This window comes from Typopeltis vanoorti, chromosome 20 (genome assembly GCF_054136105.1).
Source record: "Typopeltis vanoorti isolate ZY-2024b chromosome 20, IOZ_Tvanoo_1.0, whole genome shotgun sequence".
Taxonomy (NCBI): Eukaryota; Metazoa; Arthropoda; class Arachnida; order Uropygi; family Thelyphonidae; genus Typopeltis; species Typopeltis vanoorti.
In genome coordinates this window covers 98,609,095-98,630,332 of record NC_143568.1, presented here as the reverse complement: position 1 = coordinate 98,630,332, position 21,238 = coordinate 98,609,095, and the positions used below count along the sequence as shown (strand labels likewise).

At 34.0% G+C, this 21,238-nt stretch overlaps 1 protein-coding gene across 6 annotated transcripts in view; it reads left to right on the top strand.

The window, feature by feature from the left end:
* Positions 1–21,238, top strand: part of LOC150095701 (uncharacterized) — a 336,276-nt gene that overhangs the window by 177,861 nt on the left and 137,177 nt on the right. For all 6 annotated transcript variants that reach the window (XM_090409978.1, XM_090409975.1, XM_090409976.1 and 3 more), the window contains 2 exons: positions 1,977–2,095; positions 6,660–6,752. In XM_090409978.1, coding sequence (XP_090266104.1) covers positions 1,977–2,095; positions 6,660–6,752 — 212 coding nt within the window. The remainder of the gene's footprint in view (positions 1–1,976; positions 2,096–6,659; positions 6,753–21,238) is intronic.

Below are 21,238 nucleotides of genomic sequence, written 5' to 3'. Positions count from 1 at the left end.
TATCCTGCTGGTCACCTTTTATCTCGAATTTCCTCCGCAGTTTTTTTGTAGCTCCTGGCTCTAGGTATGCAGTTTGTCTTCACTTCCTTCAAACACTCCTTTACAACTTCCCATGTACTATCAACATCCAGTCCTTGCAGTTTCACATGCCATGACACTGATCCATGCAATATATAACTGTATAAGTTCCATTTCTTTCTTTCAATTTATGTTCCAATAGTTGAAGTGCCCCATAATAATTTCCCACCTCCACTCATTAAGTTTATTTACTGATGGATACTATCTGCATTATCCTTTTACGTCTCCTGGTCGAGTACGCATGGTTAAATGCTATGTATGGTCTGTACTGCTGTACGGTGCAGAAACTTGGACCTTGAAGACAACATCAATAAAAAGACTTGAAGCCTTTGAGATGTGGTTATACAGACGAATGTTAAAAATCCTATGGACAGCAAAAACGTCCCAATCAGGAAGTACTGAAACAAATGGGGAAATCACGTGAACTTTTAGATACCATAAAAAGAAGGAAAACTGCATATCTTGGTCACCTACTTCATAATGAAAAATATAAGATACTTCAATTGATTATAAAAGGGAAGATAAATGGAAGAAGAGGACAAGGAAGATGAAGAAAATCTTGGCTGGCAGATATCAGACAGTGGGCTGGTATGAACTCTTAGAGACTGCTCAGAATAGCTGAGAATCGCTCAAAATTTGCCAAGGTGGTCGCCGACCTCCGATAGGAGATGGCACTCAAAGAAAGAAGAAGGTCTATAGAAGCAACTGTATATATTTTATTCTGCTGGCTACATTCCCAAGCAAAGAGTTTGGTTTGCCAACATCTCTGTCCATCCATATGAAACACCTCAAGAACAGATGACCCAGTTTTGAGTAAACACATTATTTAAAACTCTTAAGAAAAATTGAAGTAATTTTAATTTTATTTGACTTTACATGAAGTTAGAAATGCATTTCTCATGGCACTAGCGATGCTGGTAGTAGTTACTATTATGTGATTTTAATAACTCCCTAGGAATGCAATCTTGCATTTATTTCACTAAATGCTTATGTTTAGCTTATTAAATCATAGTTATTAATATATATCCTAACATTAAACGTGCACTGACATTATTATATTGTGTGTGTGCATTTAACTTGTTTTCCGTTGCATTATTTAGTGAGTTCTGTGTTACATAATAATCAGATTTCTTTTTTTTTTTTTTTTCATGCTAATTTTCAACCTACTAAACTCTTAATTTTAAGTATGGCCATTAAAAGAATCATATTCACAAGAGAGAGAGAGAGAGAGAGAGAGTGTGTGTGTGTGTTTTCTGAAGGACTACCTCAAAAATTTTGTTTCTACCATGTTTAACTCTTTTTAAAATGGTACATTTGTCCCTTGTGACATTCATGAAACATTACATGAAAACAAAAATCGCCCATGTTTGTGTTCATGACAGTATGAATTTCTCAGAAATTTAACTGATTGCAAACAGAATTAATTTGCTTGCAATATATTTAATACAAAAAACAACTCATGCAGTGTTATTTAACTGACACTTTTTTATAATAAGCATATAATCAACTTTCACCTGAATGTCCCCAAAAAACCCAATAAGTACAGTGCCCTGCTAAAAGAAATTCACTGTAGTCGACTATCCATAACAAGCTGTTTCTATGGTCCTGCAAACATGCTGTATTGATAGCCAAGTATAATAATGATATGTTTTGTTTTTTCAATGACATTTTTTTTTCTCTACTTGTTTGACACAAATTTCTGCAGTAGAAACTTAGATATTTCATGATATTGATTGATAAATTTTGTTTTTTATTGCATGTAATAACTTTGTTAAATTATTTCCTAAAATAGTATGCTATTTTACACGTTTCGTCTTACGTATTTTGTAAACTCTATACATATTGTCTGCATATTTAATATTACAGTCCTTTCAACTCCTATTTCATTTGTGTTGTAGGGAAAAATATGCCTCCCATATTTTTGGACCACGTCCAATTAAACGACCAAGGTCAGATCATGACGCTGCAGAATCATGTTTTCAGTTTTATAATCAAATAACCTGTGAATCAAATGAAGGTAAGTTATGTTTCCTTTTCAGTGTTTAACATATCTTTTTCAAATAACTAAATCTCTTCTCATTCTTGAATAATAAATGCATTTACCTTTTCATTATAGAACTATTCAAGTAGTATTTCACCGTTTCATTTTTATGACATCTGAAAATAAATGAAATTGGTAAATTAAATGAAATTGTGTGTGCATGCACGCACGCACACACAATCAAAGTTCTAAAACTCATTACAGTAATTATATTACTTACACATTTTACAGATATAAAGCAAGCAGGAGAAATGGAAATGCCAACATTAACTTTTAATAATTAACTAGGTTTAACTCGTAGATTTTTTTTTTTATAAATTAAACACCAAATGTTTTGCTGTTCTATATGGCTGACAGCATCTTCAGGAAGATATTTAGCACAGAACCCAAATTGTTTCCTAACAGCTGTTATTTCTATAAATTGAAAAATACTAGATTGATAGTTTAATCATGTTCATTAAGCACATCACGCCTGGTCTATACATTGTTGTGTAAACTCTATATGTGATTGCTGGCATAGGAGAGGTCGTGAACAGTGGCGGCTGGTGAAAATTTTAAGTGGGGGTGCTGCATATACAAAAAAAAAAAAAAAAAAATCTAATCAGTAAAGAATTTATTAATAAATAAATTTACATATTAAAAATATTTCATCTTCACCATGCACAATCACCAATTATAAAAGTTTCGTATCAATTGCAATGACAAGCGCAAGCGAATATCGGTGTTAGATCGCAGTGCATTTGTTTCGTGTAACGATAATTGAAAAAATATAATTCTTTTCATATTTTCAATAGTGACACTTGTCATAATTCAGCCTTGTATCTATAATAAATAACTAATTATATGTTATTTTAACAAAATAAAATAATATTGAAAAAAAATAGTTCACCACGCACACACACCAATGATAAACGTTTCATATCTCACAGAAATAACGTGCATAAGGATACTAAAAATACACTACGTTATGTTACTACAATACATTGCGTCATTCAGACAGACACGGCTGTTTGGGCAGTGTCTGAATGACATAGCATGCAATGACAAGCACCAACGAATATCGTCATTAGATCGCAGTGCTTTTGTTTAGTGTAATGATAATTGAAAAAATATAATTTTTTCATATTTTCAACAGTGACACTCATCATAATTCAGCCTTGTATCTATAATAAATAAATATGTTATTTTAACAAAATAAAATATTGACAAAAAATAGTTCACCGCACGCACGCACGCACCAATAATAAACGTTTCATATCTCACAGAAATAACGTGCATAAGGATACTAAAAATACACTGCTGTGCTGTTTGGGCAGTGTCTGAATGACATAACGCGCAATGACAAGCACAAACGAATATCGGCATTAGGTCGCAGTGCATTTGTTTCGTAATCTTAAGTGTTAATCGAACAATTCCAATTATTAACTATTCAATCAATGTTCAAAACATAAGCTGTAGACTTTAACATGTTGTATTGCATTTATATAATGTTGTAAGAAATGTTATTATTTATAAACACGAACAAAATTTAAATTTTTCATTTTTTCCTTCGGGGTGCTGCAATGTCGCAGTGCTTATGTACGGGCCGCCACTGGTCATGAATGTTACATATACTAATTAATGACTTCCAGATTTCACGTAGTACAAGTCCTTGGTTTCTACTTAGTGTGCCATGTGTGAGTGAAAGACCTCAGAAGACTCCTTGAACAAACCATGACAAAAATATTCTTTTCTAAGTAAGGCATGGAGGAAGCTTGCCAGTGTGACATTCTGTGAGGATATGTTGATGAGTCTTTTTTTCCTTTTGTTTTTGTTTCTTTGTTGTTGCATATCTTCTTGTAGATGCTGTCAGTCATATAGACAGCAAAATGTCAGAAATTTTTTAATTAACGTCTAAGTCAAACCTGATTAATTATTAAAGTTGATATAAATCTTTTCATAGTTAATTACTTCAAAATGCCAATATTAAGACTTGGCATGTGGGCTTCCAACACTCATTAGGGTGTTGGAAGTCCACATGCTAGGAACAGTCTTGTTGTCCTATTTTTTTTCCTTTCACACTGAGAAGTTTATTAGTAGTCTAATAAATAAATTACTAGATAAGCAACTCATAATACTGCTCTGGTTGATTAAGGTTTTACAGTTATACATGATTGGTATAAGTTAAATTTAATATTTTGTCTTCATTATTATTTTTTTTGCATCTTCAGCACATAGATCACTGTTGTGAATGTATTGCGAGGTGGTAATTCAAAACTGGAGCATAATCAAATTATTTTGCTTAAGTCTTTTTTTATTTATTTTTTATTTTTTTTTTTGCTGCATTGCTTACTATTTGTTCAGTCTAAGAGCCAACTTAAGTGCAGAGTATGAGTTGTTGATTCACTCTTAGCACTAAAGTATTGGCTGATGGGATCTTATTTTTTTGGTTTCCTACTTAAATTTTTGGAGTAAGAGGAAAACATACTTGTATTTCTTTGCAGTCTCTGATTTGCATGCATGTGTTTTATTTTTAAATATACTATAATTCGTTATTTTATTAATAATATAATTCTGGCATGGCCTTTGCTTGAAAAATTGTGTCAGTGCTCACATTGATTGTATTAAGATTTTTGTTCTGATTAAAATAATTCCTCCAAAGATGGAAGAATTTGGACTTGTTAAATTTAAAATTATTAAAATTCTCTGGATTAGAGATAGTTGATGGAAGATTTTTCACTTGGTTATGCTACCAATCATATATTTGGTCTAATCCAGAGAATTTTAATAATAAGGTGTTGACACCTTTTGGCAACCGGTATATGGTGATATGACCTCTGCATTACTTCCACCTTAGTATCACCACCTCTGGGTCTGGCTCCCACTGTTGAGACCTCAATAAAGGTCGAAACCGGTCTGGGTTAGTGGTCCTTCCCTTAATGCATAGCATTATACATGTTCCCAAGGAGATGTGCTTTGCATTATGGGAGATACTAAGGCAAGTGATCAGAACTTATTCCATCTTTACCATGAGTTGCCCCAGTCCTGAAAATACTTCAGGTGCAAACTTTGTTTGCTTACACTTGGATAAAGGATTAAACCAAATATATAATTGATTCACTCGGGCTACTTCATCTGTAGAAACAGTCAAATGGTTTGACTATGTCTGTAGGGAACCGTTATGATAACAACTGAAATGTCAGCAAGAGATACTTATAAGTGCACCTTTTTACAAGTGTACCTCTTGCTGATGCTCCCTGGTTGTTTAGATGGTACGAAAAGTCACCTGATGGTATATTTAATTGGTTTCCTTCATCAAAATTAAAGAAAGCTAATACTTATTTATCCCATCAAGAGTCAGATTAGTTTAGTATTAAATAAAAGCTTTCAAATGCTATGAATCTTTAAGTTCAAGATTTGAATATCCTGTTCTTAAATGTTGAAAGTTTATTTTCCACTTGGTTAGAGTATAATAAATTTAGTTTAATCCTTTATCCAAGTGTGAGCAAACAAAGTTTGCGCCTGAAAGTATCTTCAGGACTGGGTTAAGGTGGTACACACCAGGGCAACTCGTTGCAAAGGTGGAGCAAGCTACCAACACTCCTGTCTCAGTATACTGGGTTAAGGTGGTACACACCAGGGCAACTCGTTGCAAAGGTGGAGCAAGCTCCAAATAGGTGGAGATGACCTGCAAATACTTCTGCCTGATATCTCGACTTGGGCCTGGCTCCCACTGAAGAGACCTCAATAAAGGTCGAAACCGGTCTGGGTAGTGGCCCTTCCCTTAATGCATAACAATAGACATATCCGCAAGGAGATGTGTTTTGCATTATAGGAGATACTAGGATAGGAGTGTTGGTAGCTTGCTCCACCTTTGCAACGAGTTGCCCTGGTGTGTACCACCTTAACCCAGTCCTGAAGATACTTTCAGGCGCAAACTTTGTTTGCTCACACTTGGATAAAGGATTAAACTAAATTTATTATACTCTAACCAAGTGGAAAATAAACTTTCAACATCTTTCTCTAAATCCAGAGTAATTTATTAAAAAAGGGTGGCACACCAATTGGCAATTCCTATAGGTGGAGATGACCTGCAAATACTTCTGCCTGATATCTCGACTTGGGCCTGGCTCCCACTGAAGAGACCTCAATAAAGGTCGAAACCGGTCTGGGTAGTGGCCCTTCCCTTAATGCATAACAATAGACATATCCGCAAGGAGATGTGTTTTGCATTATAGGAGATACTAGGATAGGAGTGTTGGTAGCTTGCTCCACCTTTGCAACGAGTTGCCCTGGTGTGTACCACCTTAACCCAGTCCTGAAGATACTTTCAGGCGCAAACTTTGTTTGCTCACACTTGGATAAAGGATTAAACTAAATTTATTATCCTGTTCTTAATTTTCACATTTATGCAGAATTTCATTCTTGGTCTTTCTTTACTAATTGGTATAGTTTCTGTGTTTATGGGTTATAAAATTCATTAATTTTATGAACTAATTGGGATTTTCTGATTAGTGAACTTGGCAAATACATAGATGTCTTCAGTTGTTTTCTCTTGTAGAATCTTCTGGGGGATATGATCTGGCTACTCATTCAGTAAAAATTAGGAGAACTGGAACATTAATGGATGTAAACTCTCTCTGGGATTTGGAAGGTATGTTGAATAAATAAATTTGACTTTAATAAATAATTAAAAATATAAAGTTTAACTCTGACTGTTGTAAACATTATAAAATTTCTGCATGCAATAACAAACTTGCTGACCAAAATCCTCACAGACACAATACTAGTTAAAGATATAGTCCTTAGCTGTAATTAATAATTAAATATAGTAATTCTTCAATTATCCAACTGCAAAAGGAAATCAGTATGCTTCAGTTATATAACTGAAGGGTTTTGGTTAACTGGGGGGGGGGTTACAGTTACACAGTGCTGTACCAATAATCACTTGACACACTAACTTAATCAAGTTGATAAATTGAATGTTAGGTTATTTTAATTTCAGATAATAGAAAGATCACAATTCATTAGAACAAACTAGTCACTATAACAAGCTATTCCTGTAGTCTCTACAAATTTTCTTTAACACATTCAAGTCGGGAAGTGTTTCACATTTATCGTACCAATGGAACTTCTCATTACAGTTTGTGTGACACTTATGTTATGCAGACAGGCTGATCTGGTGCAAAGTTTTCACAACATGTTAGTTGCAATCCTTTCGGTAGAATTTTAGTGCTGCTCACACTCCTGTGTCAGGCTGGTGGGTAGCAGCCTCACTGACACAAAGTTTATGTGGTATGTTTGTTGTAACTCTTTCAGTAGAATATTATTTGAAGTTGGCATTTGTGATCTGTCTTAATGACATTGAATATTTCAAATGCAATCGAACAAATACTTATTTCATATAATTGAAAATTTGGACAAATGTTAGAACAATTGTTTTTAGTTAGATGCTGTGTTGGGTGGTACAAGAAATAGTTTTGTTTGAGTCTGTGGAGCACATAGTTTCTGTGAGAGGGAACATGTTTCATTAGGTTTTGGAAGTTTTTTCCCTGCTTGTTTAGACTAAATTTAGTTTAATCCTTTATCCAAGTGTAAGTAAACAAAGTTTGTGCCTGAAGTATCTTCAGGACTGAGGCAAATTGTGGTAAAGGTGGACCAAGCTCTCATCACTCCTTGTCTTAGTATCTCCCATAATGCAAAGCACATCTCCTTACAGAATGTATAATGCTATATATTAAGGGAAGGGCCATTACCCAGACCAGTTTCGACCTTTATTGCGGTCTCATCAATGGGAGCCAGATCCACAGGTGATGATACTAATGTGGAAGCAATGGAGAAGTTATCTTTACCTATATGAGTTGCCAAAAGGTGTCTCACCTTATTATTAGATTACTCTGAATTTTGAGAAAGATGTTGGAAGTTTTTTTCCACTTTGTTAAACTATAATAAATTTAGTTGTAAGCAAACAAAGTTTGCACCTGAAGTATCTTCAGGACTCAGGCAACTGGTGGTAAAGGTGGACCAAGCTCTCATCACTCCTTGTCTTAGTATCTCCCATTATAGTCTAACCAAGTGGGAAAAAAAAAACTTCGAACGTCTTTCTCTAAATCCAGAGTAACTTAATAATAAGGTGAGACACCTTTTGACAACTCGTTTAGGTAAAGATGACTTCTCCATTGCTTTCACCTTGGTATCACCACCTCTAGGTCTAGCTCCCACTGACGAGACCTCAATAAAGGTTGAAACTGGTCTGGGTAGTGGCCCTTCCCTTAATGCATAGCATTATACATGTCCACAAGGAAATGTGCTTTGCACTGTGGAAGATACTAAGACAAGGAGCGAGGAGAGCTTAGTCCACTTTTACCATGAGTTGCCTCAGTCCTGAAGATACTTCAGGTGCAAACTTTGTTTGCTTACACTTGGATAAAGGATTAAACTAAATTTATTATGTTTCATTGGGTAGTGCGATTTTTTTCCCTGTTTTCTCTGATTGCATTATTTTTTGACTAATATATTACACAGACTGCAAGTGTCTCTTTATCTTATTCAGTGATACAATAAAATCAGTTGTTTTTTTTTGCTTTTGCAGTATAGTGGCTGTTAATGATTTATATTTCGCAAAGAAATCCCTTTCCATCTATTAAGTTTTTTTTAAAGTATGCCCATCATAAATGCAAATATGAAAGTCTAGAGCTTATAGGATCACTCATTCTTCACTCCATCCCCAGATACACACATATACATGTAATATCAGATATAAATTATTCATAATCCATTTTTCAGTACTGAAAGTATTTCTCTTCCTTATATTTGCTATTCTTTACATCTTTTAGTAAATCAAGTATAGTAATTAATAATTAAATATATTATTCTCTTTCATTATTGTTTTTTTAATATATTCACTGAAATTTTTGTGTTTGTAAAACTCATCTTTATGAAAGGCATGTTGTAAGTATTGGGTGTAATAAATGTGGGGTCCTTTCTGAAGGTATACTTTCATGTTGATAGGGTAATTTATTTTTATTAGCAGCAATGCTGTTTTATTGGAGTAGGCCACCAGAAAAAAAAAGAAGAAAAAATGCAGGAACTGCATAACTGAAAGACACCTTTATCCATAGGTGATTGATAAAAATATCTTCTTCACACATAGTGTATGTAGACTGTTGGGACCCTACAAAAGTGACAGTCCTAAGATACTCTCTCCAGATGTTTCTGTCTTGGGATCTCCTTAACTAAGTTGAGAATGAAGAATTGGTCCATTTTCTTCAGGTGATTCTAGGTCACCTGTCTTGTCTTTTACTAGGAGTCAAGCCCTCTAGTGCTAATTTAGGTAAGCTATCTGATCTGGCTATGTGGCCCAGTCACTGGAGCTGTTTCCAGTGTATTTTAGTGATGATGTTCACTTGTATTCTAGCAATAGAGCAGATTTTCCTTCTAACCTCGTCATTTGTTATGTGTACCATGTAGGGTATCTTCAAAAGTTTTCTATAGCAATTCATCTGGAAGGCCAATAGTCTTTTCTTGTCTTCTTTTAGCAATGTCCAACTCTCAAGTCAATAAAGATAGAATTAAACAAGGATATCAGTGAGGTAGTCTTGTAACTAGCTGTATTTTATTGGCCTGTCAAAGTGTCTGTAATCTCTAAGGTTCAGCAGTTGCTTTTGTGCTTTAATTTCATGTTTAAACCTGCCATCTCTACCTCCAATTTTTCATCATTAACTGAAATTTTCATGGATTATTGCCTGAAGACATCATTTTTGATTTATGAGTGCTGGTCTTTAATCCATAATTAAGTGCTTTAGAAACTCTGTCTGTTAATTCCTGTAACTGATGTTCATTCTCTTCTATTGGTGAATGTCATTGGCAAATCTGAGATTATTGATTTTTGCACCACCAACTAATTCTTCTGATACCACTGTTTTCTAAGGCTAAGTTTATTATATATTTCAAATAAAGATTAAAAAGCATGGGCAAAGGTATGCAGCCTTGACTCACACCTCTTTCCATTGTGAAAGGCTTACTGCAGTTGTCGTTGATTTCTATTAACATTTCTGAGGAATTGTAAAGAGTTTTATTTAAGTGTACTATTTTATTCATTCCATACTGGTTCAGTATTCTCTTCTGGCCTTGGTTGGCTGAGTGGTTAATGTATCTATTCTCTCCAACCATCAGGTCATTGGTTCAAATCCTGCTGTGAGCATGGATGTTTGAGTGTCTTATCTGTACTGCCATAACCTTTGATATGGCACAGTATGATCTTTGCTGTCTTTATGCCTTTTAAAAATAAAAAAACATGAATCATCATCAGTATTCTCCACAGTGTCTCATGCCATACTGAATCGAAGGCCTTCTGTATATCTATGAAATTATGACATAGTATTTTAATCATCATCATCATCAAATTCCTGCCATGTACCCTCAAGGGGTGTACAGGATATGATAGTACTACATGAAAAAAATTACATCATTATTAATTTCCTATCTACAATTTTCCTCCAAATCAGTCTGTTACTTGTCAAGACTCCAACATTATCAGATCTTATATTTCTGTCGTCTAAAGCACTTTGTACTGTATCAATCCACCTATATCTTGGTCTTCCTCTGGGTTGTTTTGCTGCCAACCTGGCAGAGAACACTTGTTTTGCTAATCTTTCCTCGCACATTCTGTTTAAGTGACCATACCACCTGAGATTAGCTCTGCTAACGCATTCCTGGATGCTGACAATGTCAAGTTCTTTCCTAATATCCTCGTTTTTAATATGATATTGCCATTGATGCCATCTGTTCATGCCTATAATCTTTCTCAGGACTCTCATATCTGTGATCTCTAGTCTTTGGTCAAGTGTTTTACTTCTGACCCAGCTCTCAGATCGATAAGTTAAAACTGGTTTGAACACTGTCTTGTATACAGCTAATTTAGTGTTTTCTGACTAATTTCTCTCTTATTCCATATGAATTTATTCAATTGACTTCCCACCATACCAGCTTTGCTGATTCTGTTGTCTACCGTCTTCAGTAAAAATCTTGCCTAAATAGCTGAAATGTTTTAATTGTTCCACAGGTTCCCCATTCACAACACAGTTGACGTTTTCCATGATTCTGCCTATTTTCATTGTCTTTGTCTTTTTATTGCTGACCTTCATACCATATCTATTACAACAGCTATTCAATTTAGTCAGAGAATCTTGCAGACTTGTAGCAGATTTATTTATAAGTATAACATCATCCACATAAAGAAAGAGCTGACATTAACATCTCCAATTTTGATATCATGTTTAATACCACTTTCCTTCATAATGTGATCCATATAGATAATGAATAACAGAGGGGATAATGTACATCCTTGTCTCACACCAGATTTCACATTAAACCATCTTCCTGTACTTCCTTCAATTCTAACTGCTGACTTACAACTCAAATAAAGACTAAGTATTGCTTGATATAATCCCCTATTGACACCATATAACTGCAGAGTATTGAATAGCTTCTCTCCTGGCACCTTGTCATATGCCTTTTCCAGATCGACAAAACTTAAATACTGATCTTTGTTATATTCCCATGCTTTCTCGACTATTTGTTGTAAAGTGAAGATCTGATCCTGACAGCCTCTATTTGGCTTGAATCCAGCTTGTTCTTCACCAAGCTTTTCTTCCACAATTCTTCTCAACCGTTTCTCAAGTATACTTGCATAGATCTTGCCAGGAAAACTCAGTAAGGAAATATCTCTGTAATTCTCACATTCAGTTTTATTTCCCTTTTTATATATATATGGGTACTATTAGAGCTCTACTCCAATCGTCGGGAATTCATCCCTCTGTCCAGGCTTTCTGAACTATGCAGTGCAGCCACTGTAAGACTTTTATACCACCATATTTCAGCATTTCTGGTCGAATATCATCTACTCCTGCTGCCTTTCCACATTTCAAGCCTTTGATGGCATTTTCTACTTCAAGTATGGATATGTATTCCTGACTGTATGCCTGTTTTTTACCAATGTGCCATCACTGCTTGTTTCATTTAGTAATTTTTCGAAGTAATTTCTCCATACTTCAAGGATATCTTTTTCTCCCATTTTCATGTCACCTTTATCATCTCTAATTCCTTTTACAGCACTCTTTTCTCCATTCTTAAGCTTCTTTAACAACCTCCAGAATATTTTGCCACCTTCTTGATATTTATTTTCTATATTCTTGCCAAAGTCTTCCCATGACTTTTGTTTAGCTAGTTTTACACAGTGTTTAGCATTCTTGCATTTGTCTCTATATTCTCTAAGAGCACAAGCTGACTTATTTGACAGGAACTTTTGGTATGCTTTCTTCTTTTCCTTCACTGCCTCTTTAACTTCCTGTGTCCACCAGGGAGTTCTGATTTTTTTATCCTTGCAGATAACCTCACCAAATGCCTCTCTGGCAGAATCAATCAATGTTTTCTTCAGAGTTTGCCAGTGAATCTCCAAGGTTTGATTCCTGTTCTCAAACTCTTTCATTTTTTCTTCAATAATCTTTGTGTATTTTAGCCTACAGTTCACATCTGAGAGCTGCTCAACTTTTATTCGCTTTAAAACTTTCTTACATGTTATTCTTTTCAATATGAAATTCAATTTTATCCTGCTCAAGACTAAATAGTGATCACTTCCAATTTCAAATCCTCTGTACACTCTGGTGTCCTGCACCAGGGAGAAAACATCACTATCAACAATAACATAGTCAATGAGACTTTTCTTATTCCTAGCCTCTTCTCTCCATGTGAATTTGTGCAACATTTTTATGTTGGAACATGGTGTTAGTAATAACCAGTCCATGTCCTGAGCAAAAATCCAACAGATATTTGCCATTATTATTAGCTTTGCTCTTTTCTCCAAATTTTCCCAAAATATTTTTGTATGTCTCACAATCATTTCCTACTCTGCTATTTAGATCCCCAACAAGGACCAACTTTTCATTTTTCATTGTGTCAGTTGCTTTTTCTAAAGCCTCAAAAAAATTCCTCCACTTCTACCTTAGTAGAACCTTCTTTGGAACCATAGGCACAAATAAGTCTCATTGTCCAGTTCCCCATTCTCATATTTACCCACATTACTCTACTTGAGACCGACTGGCATTCAAGAAGATTAGCCTCGTATTTTGTGTTGAATACTATGGCTACTCCTTCTTTTCCTTGATTATCATTGCCTGAATATAACATTTTGTATTTATTGATCAGAAAGATCTCGCCAGTTTTGGTCTTTTTTGTTTCAATCACCCCTATTATGTCGATCTGGTACTTATCTAATTCCTCAGATAGCTCCATTTCTTTGCCATTTAGGCTTCTTACGTTGATAGAACTGATCTTTAACTCTGGTGATATTGAGTTGGGGTTTATTTTCAGATTTGTTCCAGTAGCTGACTTTTCGCTGTTCGCACTGGTTCCCTGGCGAAAACAACGGGGGCGTTGTTTAACCGGGCGACGCCCCAGCCGGCATGAAATTTTGTCATGTTGTACCATCATTCTATATTTTGGTTTAACCAATAAGAATACAATTTGGTCGGCTAAATCCCAAATTGCCAGCCCATCCTCGTCCATTCAGTATCCAAGTAGATACCCAACAGGGTGCACCACGAGAAGGTGAGGATTGGACATTAGGTCAGAAGCCCTGGTCGGTTCTTCTCATTCCTTTAAAGGCTATGTGGAGGTCTCCTCTCAGTTATACAGCTTTGACCCTTAAGCACCCCATAGTATTTTATTATGTTCAATATGTTTTTCTCCAATAACATGTATAGTAGATATATGATCTATTGTACTCCTGTTTTCACAGAATCCTGCTTGGTTCTCTGAAAATATGCTTTCTATTTTGCTTTCAATCCTGGATATATTTAGGAAAATTTTGCTTGGATTACTGATTAAACTGATAACTCTGCAATTGCTACATTTTGTGCTGTTAATTTTTTAAGAATAGGAATCAGGTTTACCAGTCTTTAGGCCATGATTATTATTCCACACTTCTGGGAGTTCTGTGCTGTACAACTGCAAGAAGGTTCTGTGCTGCAAAACTTCATTGTTTAAAACATTATAATGTAATGTGTTCTGTTCCAAACAGGCAATTACAGTATTGGTGGGGAAAAAAAAAAGCAATAGTTCTGCATTATTTGTTTCTTGCAAGCTTACCAGAAATACATAGAAAAATTAAAATAGTAAATTTTTTATTGTCCACCTAATAAGTGTCACAGTCTTTTGAAATTTTATATCCTGGTTACGACTTTTCCTTTTTTGCTTAACAAGTACTCAAAGGCATCTTCTTCTAAAACAAACCCATTTCATCAACATAAACAATGTGTTCATCCTTGTAGCTACCTTTTCAATCATTTCTTTTAATTCAGCGCTTCCCAAACTGTGGGCCGCGGACCCCTTGGAGGGCGTGAAATATTGAAAATAAATTTAAAATGTTTTAAGACTAACTAAATTTTTTATTTTAAAAGAAACGTATTTAACTTTTATTATTTCTTTTTTGTGATTTTTCATATTTTAATGGGAAAATTCACACATTGGTGTTGGTTCACAAACTTTGCTTCCTGCGTATTTCGGTGCTTAATGAATATTAGTAAATATTGCTTATTCATATGTTTCATTTCAAAGCAGTGGTTAATTATATTTACTTCTAATGCTCTCCAGGGAAGCTCCAAATCTTCCTGTCCCTTTCATCACGCGTTCGTAATCAGGGACTGTTGATATTGACTTTATATACATATCAAAACTCGTTTTATATTATCACTGTCATCCAAGCAAGTTTTCTGTTACCAATAAAAGTTTCGCATCTTTAAACAAGTTTAAAGATGCGAACAAGTTTAAACAAGTTCATGTGGGGAGACAGTAACTCGCTTGCAGTGGTAAACAACACACCTTCCCTCACAGCCACTATACTGCAGAGGCAATAAAAACAAGTACTTTTATTATGCCAGTGAATAAGGTATGTGGAGTCTGTGTTATATATTTCCCAACAAATAGTGCAATTTGAGACAACTGGGATAAAAACAATAATTAATGAATCACATGTCCCCTCATACAGAAACTATGCTGTATAGACTGAAACAAAACCATATGTTGCATGGGCAAACACAGTATATAACTAAAAACTATTGTTATTAATTGGATGTGTGTGAGTTCGATTTCTCAAGGCAGCAATAAAATTCAACCGAACCTGTTAAAATTTGTAAAAGTGTTAAAAGTAAGTAATATATATATATATATATATATATATATATATATATATATATATATATAATGAATGTTATGGCAGTTTCACATATGGAATTCGGTTGAAGAGAGTTAGCATTTCAACTCAATTGTCAGTTATGGTTTTATCTTTCGGTTGCGCTATCTTTTGTTAATACCCCACCAATCATATGCACATTTTAATAACCTGCCTTTGCTGTCTGTTTCGCGTTAGGCTTAATTACCATAAAAGGAGAAAAGTCGCATAAGAGAAAAATGTTCCTGGTCCGAGGATTCCCTTATTCAGGTAATATGCACTAATTTCATGTTATCAGTCTGTGGTGTGCCAGTATCGGTAAGTGATAATATTATTTGATCTATTCGACATTAAAAAAAATTAATCCTGAGATGGATAAGTGGCTGATAAAAAAAAATAAAAAAAAAAATCCCGCAAACGATCAGAAGAAGCAGAAACAGACTCAAAAAAAAAAGACAGTATTTCATATTTTACCAGAACAGCCCGCATCGTCTTTAGAACCAAACGATAAGAGGCAAAAAATATAATATATGCATTTGATTTTTGCAATATTCGCTGTGTATGTTTTTTATTGAATATAAATACAATAAATATAATAATAATATATCTCTCTATTACGATTTTTTTTCGAGGGGGGGGCGTGAAATATTTTAATTTTTGAAAAGGGGGCTCTGACATCCAGAAGTTTGGGAAGCACTGTTTTAATTCATTGAGAAATTTTGCAGCAGCATCATTATCAGTACTAGCACTTTCACCTATAGTTCGAACGTTATGTATCCCCCTATGCTTTTTAAAGTTATAAAACCGGCCACAACTTGTTTAAAGTTTTCCTATCATCTTCATTTTCTTTGGTTTTATTTTACCATTATAGAGACTTTTTTGCTGTATCTTGAATTATCCATCTGACTAAATGAAATTTTTTTCTCAATGCAGTCTTCAATCCATATCATTAAGACAGTCCATATTATCCATTGCAGAATTTCTATGTTTAGCAACCTCTTTTGTCATATAAGATGTGGCTATTCCATGTTTTTGATTTGATCTTTCTTCTTGATTAGCATTCGTGTCTGACACTATAATTTCAAGTTTTTATTCTAGTGTTAACCATTTATGTTTATGTTCACCAGCTTCATTGCATTTCCTCTTCCCACTCATAAATTAATGTAAAAGTTACTCATACATTAAAAAATTGTACAGATCATGACTTTGCTTCACCGAAGCTGAAATAATTCTAAATCAATATAGCTGTTACTGTGCTACGCTAAATCACTATGATACTGTTTTAGTAGAGTAGGTAATGCAGTACAGCACAGTACTGTTTTTAAAAACAAAATTCAATAATTAAAAATTATGAACCATGTTATAGTGAAACCTGCACTGTTCAAGGCCTCTCTATGTAAGGTATTGCTGTATTTAGTTTCTTGACATGGTGAAACTCTGAAAATAAAGTTATTTACATAATTATGACCCTGAGAGAGATAAAATACTGTGTAATGTATTCTGTAATGTAAATAAAATAAATGTAAAAAAAAAAATATATATATATATATATATATAAAATAAATTTTAAAAAATGTAAAATAAATATTGTAATGTAAATATTGTGTTATCCAATGCTAACATATCTGAGCTTCAAAGTACCGATATCTTTTGTTATTCAGAAGCATCAAAAAGTAAGTTTTGATCACTGAAGTGTGAAATGGTTGTTTATGTAGTCATGGTTATTATAGCTCTATTAATTCTTTTCAGACATAACTACTGCACCAGTACATAACTGTCATATATCAACTATGCAGAAATATTTATAATAGGCAGATTGTGTGATTTCTTCCCTCCTATAATTCTAGCATAAATGTTATTTACTGTAGTCATTAATACATATTCAGAAATTTTCTTGAAGCCTTTCATTTTTGTATTTAAGAAGCAAAAAATTAAAAAAAATAATAATAATAGCTATGCAGCTGTCAGATCCATAATTATAGAACCTTGAGAAAATTCCCTTAATTTGTGCTGTCTTTATTGTTTTTGTATTAAATTATAGTGTCATGTTTTCAACATTTTCTAGCTGTTCCAAGAAATTTGTCACTCTAGTACAGACCAGTTAGTTTTTGCCACTCCATGTAGGGTCTCTTACCTGAAAATTAACAGCACAACTTTTGCAATTTGATTTCTATGGATGCTTGTTCAAGTTAATGTGCTAGTTCTTTCCCTTACTTTATCATAAAGTCAAATTGTTTGCAGCATTTATTTATTTTGTTATCGAAATTTTAGTACTGTTTTATATTACTTTTTGTCATTTTCTCTTAACTTGTATGTTATGAAATGTGTGCGTGTATGACATATATGTTTATATATTTCTTTTTATTTTAAATACCTTTTCTAGCTAGCTTTATGTTGTCTAACTGTTAATGTTCATTTTTAATCTGTAAATTTATCATCATGAAATTCCTGATACATATACTCAAAATATGTACAGGATTTTATGATAGTACTGTTTCTTTAAATTAACATGAAAAACACGAGGAGTAAGGAACATTTAGTAATAATGTTTTCCTCTAAATTAGTCTGTTTGTCAGGACTGCAGTATGGTCAAGTTCTTATATTTCATTCTTCTAAAGCACTTCTAGTTTCTAGACGAAAATAAAAAATCCAGCTAGATTTTTTGTCTTTGTCTAGGTCTCCTGCTATTCTGTTTCCTGCCCAATATCTGCCCCTGATGTTTCTTCCTCGCATATCCATGTTCTTTAGTGTGAGCATCTGTTTCATTTCTAGCTAAGTTGTCAGATCCATAAGTAAAAATTTGTTTCAACATTCTCCTCTTTACAGCTAGTTTAATGTTTAGGCTATAATATAGAATAAGAGAGTTGGAGTATATATGATATAAAAGATTTATTCACTTGACCCTCACCATACTAGCTTTGCTTATTCTGTTGTCTATTTCAATACTCAATTTGCATCTTCACTGAAAATTGTGCTTAAATGGCTGAAATATTTTACTTGTTCTATATTCAGAGTAGTAGATTTTTAATGTTCGTATCTATTTTCATAGTTTTATTACTGGATTTAATGCCAGATTTGTTACAGCAAGTTAGATTAGAATTCTGAAGAAGATTTGTACTGGATTTGTTTAAGAATATAAGATCATCTGCATGCTATTATACTCTAAATCAAGAGCTGAGATTAACATCTCCATTTTTGATATAGGTTTAATGTCATTTTCTTTCATAATGCAATCCATATAGATCATGAATAACTGAGATGGTGTACATCTTAATTTTACATATGATTTTACATCAAACTATCTTCCTGTACATCCTTTAATTCTAACTACTTCCTTGCAACTTAAATATAGATAATGAATTGCTCAATATAATGTCCCACCCACACTATCTAATTGCAGCATTTTGAACAGCTTTTTTTCTTGGAACCTTATCATATGCCTCTTCCAGACCTACCAAACTTAAATGCAGATCTTTTTTATATTACCATGATTTCTCACTGTTAACACAGATTGTTCTTCCCTAGTTTTCTCTTCTGCAGTTTAGTGATATTCATTTATAATTCTTGTTTTAATTTTAATTTTTTTTTTTTTTATAGGTAGGTACTATGAGAACCTCCAAACATTTGAATTTGACCTTCTGACCAGGCCTTGCAAATTATGCAGTCCAGCCACTGTAACCTTTTATACTTTCATATTTGAGAATTTCTGATTGAATATCATCTTCTTCAACTGCCTTTCCACATTTCAGATTTCTGATTGCTTTTTCTACATCAAGTAATGATATTTATTTTGATTGCATTAATTGTGAATATTTTCAACCACTATTCTATCACTACTTGTTTCCTTTGACAGTCTTTTAAAGTAATTATTCACACATCTATAATATCTTTATCTTCAGAATTTATATTGCTTATTTTTCATCCGATTCCTTTTACTGCATTCTTTCCTATATTTCCAACTTTTTTTTCAGTAGGCTCCACAACATTTTATCTTTCCTGATATTTATCTTCTATATTCTTGGCATTCTTTTTCATGATTTTTGTTTAGCTATTTTTATACTCTTCTTCACTTACATTTTTTTAAGTACTTTCTTAGAGTGCCTTCTGGCTTACTTCCTAGAAACATATGATTTCTTCTTTTCCAAGACAGTTTAACTTCTTAAGTCAACTGCCACATCCCATTATACATTAGTGTTTATATCAATGTTTCCATTACATTACAGGTAACAACAGACTTACTGTTCTGCAGTATCATCACAGGCCTTGCAGTCTCTCTCCTCTGTTAATCTGCTGACTTCCAAAGAGAGATGCCTATCTCAAATATAGCTGTTAGTATATCAGTCACCTCATTTGATCTTATCCCAGGTCTTCAAGAATCATGACCCATTCCAACAGCTAGGAATGAGAACTTTTATATCTCTTAAATAAGAATCAAACCTTAGAGATTCACTGGCAAACTCTGAAGAAAACATTGATTCTGCCAAACAAAAGTATGTGGTAAAGTTCTCTGCAAGGATAGAGAAATGCTGGACTCAACAAGTTATGGTACTGGTAATTAGCTTAAGGAATTAACAATGCATATAACGGATATTAATTAAAGCAAACTTTAATGAATACCTTCGATATTTCGGCAATGTCACGTTTCCATCTTCAGGAACATACAAATATGGTATGTGCACGCAGGCACTAACAAAAGCAAATGAGGAAGAAGACAAGAAACTACAATTGTTCCTAAAGTCTTAATGGTGCCCCCTAGAGGGTTAATTGGGTTGTCTTGGCCGTTGGGCTGAAGTTCTCATAATGTAGGCTTCCCAAATTTGTGGATGTGAACTAAACCACATCCTCAACACTTTCTTAGCCAATGGCTACAACCCCCAAAAAATCAAAAAAATACCAAAACCAGTAAACCACAACCCCCTCTACAATAAAGATTACACTAAATCTATTACCATCCCCTACATCCGGGGCACCTCTGAAAAAATAACCAATATCCTCAAAAAATATGACCTGACTTCGTGTTATATAGACCATATAAAAAGTTGGCATGCCTTATCTGCTTACCAAAGACCAACCACTCCCCTTAGACCTGTCTGGTGTATACCAGGTCCTTTGCAGCTGTAAACTGTCCTACTTTGGCCAAACAGGCAGGACAGCGAATATCAGGGTTTCAGAACACAAAGACTACATCTGGTTTCACCAGTACAGCCACTCTGGGTTGGCAGACCATGCCTTAGATACCTGCCATAGAATTTGTTGGAAGAAAACTAAAATAATACACTGCAGCAAGTTCAAGTGCGAAAGATTATTCATGGAATCATCAGCAGCTCTAAAAAACGTTCCAAACCTCAACAAATTTAGGTGCATGAAACTACAATTTGGGAAGCCTACATTATGAGAACTTCAGCCCAACGGCCAAGACAATCCAATTGCTAGGGGGCACCATTAGGACTTTAGGAACAATTGTAGTTTCTTGCATTCTTCCTCATTTGCTTTTGTTAGTGCCTGCATCGCATAACATGTTTGTATGTTCCTGAAGATGGCAACGTGACGTTGCCGAAATATTGAAGGTATTCATTAAAGTTTGCTTTAATTAATATGCGTTGTTAATTCCTTAAGCTAATTACCAATTATGTATGACCAACGTATAAGCCTTGCTACAAGAAGTTATGGTACGTAAAGGTCATGAAGAAGAAAAAAAAAAGCATATTGAAAATTCCTAGCAAGTAAATGAGCATGGGCTCTGAGAGAATACAGAGAAAAATGTAAAAAATCAAAGCAATGCATAAAAAGTAATAAACAAAAGTCATAGGAGGACTTTGATAAGAACATAGTAAATATTCAGAATTTTGCAGTCTATTCAGAAAGCTTAGAAATGGAGGAAAGATTAATGTAAAAGGCAATCTGATGATAAA